The following is a 3,297-nucleotide window of genomic DNA, read 5'->3' on the forward strand; positions in this document are numbered from 1 at the left end:
TCCCGTGTGGTTTCTGGGGATATCAGTGCTCACAGTCCCACAGTCCCGTACCCTCCAGCCTGGCCCTTTAAGTAACTCGAGCCTCCGTGCTGCAAATCGCAGTCTCCAACTGAAAGGATGGAAAAGCTCCTTACCCCCTTCCCCCTTCTGGATCTTTTCTTTTGAAAGCAACTATCTCTTGTCCCATGATGGGAAGARAGAGCTCTCCAAAGGACAGAGCAGCTTTCTGATCACCCCCTCCCCTATCGGGACAAACCGGCGATTTCTCCGCCCCGCAATTCTTCTGGCATCTCTTTTTTTCCAGCCGGCCTTTGGCAAACCTCGGCCGATTTCCAAACCYTCCGTGGCTGCTGGGGGTTGGTACAAAGGTTTAATTATTTGCCTTTTCTTGGGTGAGGCGGGGATCGGGAGAAGGTCGGGCCCCATCGCCTGACATYGCAAATCTCTCCCACTTTTGTTGCGCGTCCCCTCTGTGCCACCCCCCTCCTTTCCCCGCTCCCACCATGACTCCGCGGGCAGCTCGGGGATGCTTTTGCCTGCTTTGCTTTTCCTTCCTGGGTGCAGCAACAGGTAAGACAGGCTTGGGGCTGCCGTGGGTTCAGCGACACGGCGGGGGCTGGATGCCCAGAGAGGCGGGATGCTCATCCCGGAGCTCATCTGCCCGMTTGTCACCAGCCAAACAACGGTGTCGCCAAACTGCAAACAGCATCTGCTGAGGTGGGGAAATGCTGGGGACTGTGGAAATCCTTCCTTGGGGAGGGGAGGAAAACCAGAGAGCTGAAGCTTTTAAAACCGCACCTTAAAAACCCTAAAAGCCCTGGAGATCGAACTGAATTTTCATTGATTCCTTCCGTTTGTTGTTAAAAGCAGTAAACCTATAAAACATGTCAGAAGCCAAATAAGTGCATCAAATTTGCTGGAGAATTTCAAGTGACTTCAGAAAATAAATTCGACTGGATTTGGTATGGAAAAGGCGACCCTCCCCCCTTCAATCACCTTTGTGTATTGAGCAAGAGAAGGGACTCCAAATAATTCTGGAGAAATAAGATTGAAGCAGGGCGTTTTGATCTAAAGCTGTCCCACCAACTTCGTTTTGCCTTAGCACAAAGTCAGTGATTTAATTAAGAGTTAGAAGTTCTGATGGGAAACAATATGAAGAATTCAGCTGCTTTTCTCCCCTAAAAATGTTGATTGTACCCCAGTTAATGCCCAGTGCTGTAAATGCACTGAAAATATCCCTCCTGTCTGTGGGCATGCTCAGGAAACTTGATTTTGGGGTTAAAGTGTGTTTCTCTGGCATTTCTAAAAGTCCTGAAGTCCCCAARAAGAGCCCWTGCTCTGGCCATYGTTTTTAAGGCAGGGCTGGACACAYGAGCAGSAATCAGCAAAARTCAGCCCAGAGAACACCCAAATATCCAAACCACAAACAACCTCCCAGGAAAACCTTCCCCTCAGCTAGACTTCCMCTTCCAGGAGGTGGAGTGAGGCAGATGAAAGGAATGAGAGGGAGATGATGTCTTTACAAACTGTGAGCTCTGCTGGTAGGTAAGGCCAGATATCAACAGGTGAAAGGAGCAATGGGAGGAACCATAAATTCCAAAGGAATTCCACCAATTGACACAGACTGGTACTGACCCAAGGCTGTGATAAATCCCTGGACTGAGAGAAAAAGAACAGAGACACAAAGATTAAAAAGAGGAGGGGATGCACATTAGATGKGGTCTCTATTAGGGGATTGGGGAATTCTGAACCTCTCCAGTCGCTCAGCCAGTGGGGAGAGGGAAATGCGACCAGGAAATTGGGATAAAAAGGAGACTGTACCCTCCAGCAACGAGAGAGACCCCATGGAAATGTCCCATGACCTCTCCCTTTATTCAAATATAGTTGCAGGGCTTCTCTGCCTCCTTATTGGACATAAACCTCTGGTGTTTGTGGATTAATTTTCCTCACACAGGTTGTGAACACCCCCAGAAGTCTGGATTCCCTCTGGGATGGAGGTTGCTGGGTGCGGGAAGCAGAGGCGATCGGTGACCTCAGACCTCCAACATTTCCATCTTTCCACAGGGAATTTGCAGCTGCTTTCTTTCCAGCCCGGGATGCTGTATCAGTACCGGTACACTCTGGATGTTGGGGTGGAGCACACATCCACCCCGTCCCCGTGGGGAGCCCGGCTGCAGGCTGAGGCACTRATCCACCTGCAGCGGCTCTGGAGGGACCCAGGCGGGGAAGAGCTGCTCCAGATTCAGGTGTGTGAGGTAGTACAGCCACCACAGGCAGGTATTCCTGCTGGGATCATCCCAGGAGGTGTCACATCTTCCCTTTCCAGTCCACACTGGCTGAAAAAGGGCCTCTCTGACCCCAAATCAGTCACCTGCAGGATGGGATGGTCACCGTTTTCTGCTGTTTTCTGCTGTCCTAGATCCACGAGCTGAAAGCCCGACACCAGCCAGAAAAGGAGAGGAGCCAGGACAGCACCAGAAATCCCCCTGCAGACATTGCCCTGAGCCCAGAGGCGTGGACAGAGCTCCAGCAGCCTGTGTTCATCTTTTGGAACAGTGGGAAGGTCAGCTGGATATCCCGGGGCTTGTTCATTTTAAAACACTCCCGTCCTCATCCTAAATTTTCTCATCCATGGGAGCTCCTGCTCCAYCTCTGATTTCACATCAGACAAGAAGGAACTGGACAGTGGCCAGTGTAGGACCCTAGACAGAGCCCCAGCCTCCAAAAGGACTCAGCTGGAGCTGCAGAACCATGTGTTAAAAGCTCTTCAATCCTAACCAAGCTCCTTTCTGGCCTTTTCCTCCAAAAAATTGGAAAACCAGTGTGAGGAGGAGAGGGAAATGCTGTGGGCACGCATTCTCAGAGCTCATGCTGTTGTGGGATAAGRTCCCCATTGAGAAAACTCCACGGGGTGTTCTCAGGGTGCAGGGGAGATGCCTTTTATCAGGGAAGGCGGCAGAGAGCCTGCAGGGACCCCAGGGATGTCCCCTCAGCCACACACACAGCCTCTTTTCCCCCCAGGTCAAAGCTTTCTACGGGAAYGGAACAGAAAACATCCTGATCTCCAACCTGAAACGAGGCATGGTCAGTCTGCTCCAGCTCCAGCCCCACGCCGGCACYGCCGTGGAGGTACGTCCAGAGCCGGGGCCAAATCCTGCCCAAAATCCGGGGCTGCACCCTGGAACACAGCCAGCCCATGAGCTTTGGCAGAGCAGGCAAAATTCAGGAAAAAGAGGAAGCAAAATGTGGGATAAACAGCATGGACTCTGCTGCTCCAAGCAGGGATGACTATTGGAA

At 51.7% G+C, this 3,297-nt stretch overlaps 1 protein-coding gene across 1 annotated transcript in view; it reads left to right on the forward strand.

Annotated features, from left to right (window-relative positions):
• Window positions 1–118: 118 nt before the first annotated feature.
• Window positions 119–3,297, forward strand: part of LOC130585287 (microsomal triglyceride transfer protein large subunit-like) — a gene marked incomplete at its 3' end in the record, with an annotated part of 11,594 nt that continues 8,415 nt past the window's right edge. The window contains exons 1-4 of the mRNA XM_057385711.1: window positions 119–570; window positions 2,065–2,246; window positions 2,420–2,563; window positions 3,022–3,129. Coding sequence (XP_057241694.1) covers window positions 504–570; window positions 2,065–2,246; window positions 2,420–2,563; window positions 3,022–3,129 — 501 coding nt within the window. The remainder of the gene's footprint in view (window positions 571–2,064; window positions 2,247–2,419; window positions 2,564–3,021; window positions 3,130–3,297) is intronic.

Source organism: Malurus melanocephalus, unplaced genomic scaffold (genome assembly GCF_030028575.1).
Source record: "Malurus melanocephalus ecotype Western Australia unplaced genomic scaffold, MMel_1.1 scaffold_858, whole genome shotgun sequence".
NCBI classification, from domain to species: Eukaryota; Metazoa; Chordata; class Aves; order Passeriformes; family Maluridae; genus Malurus; species Malurus melanocephalus.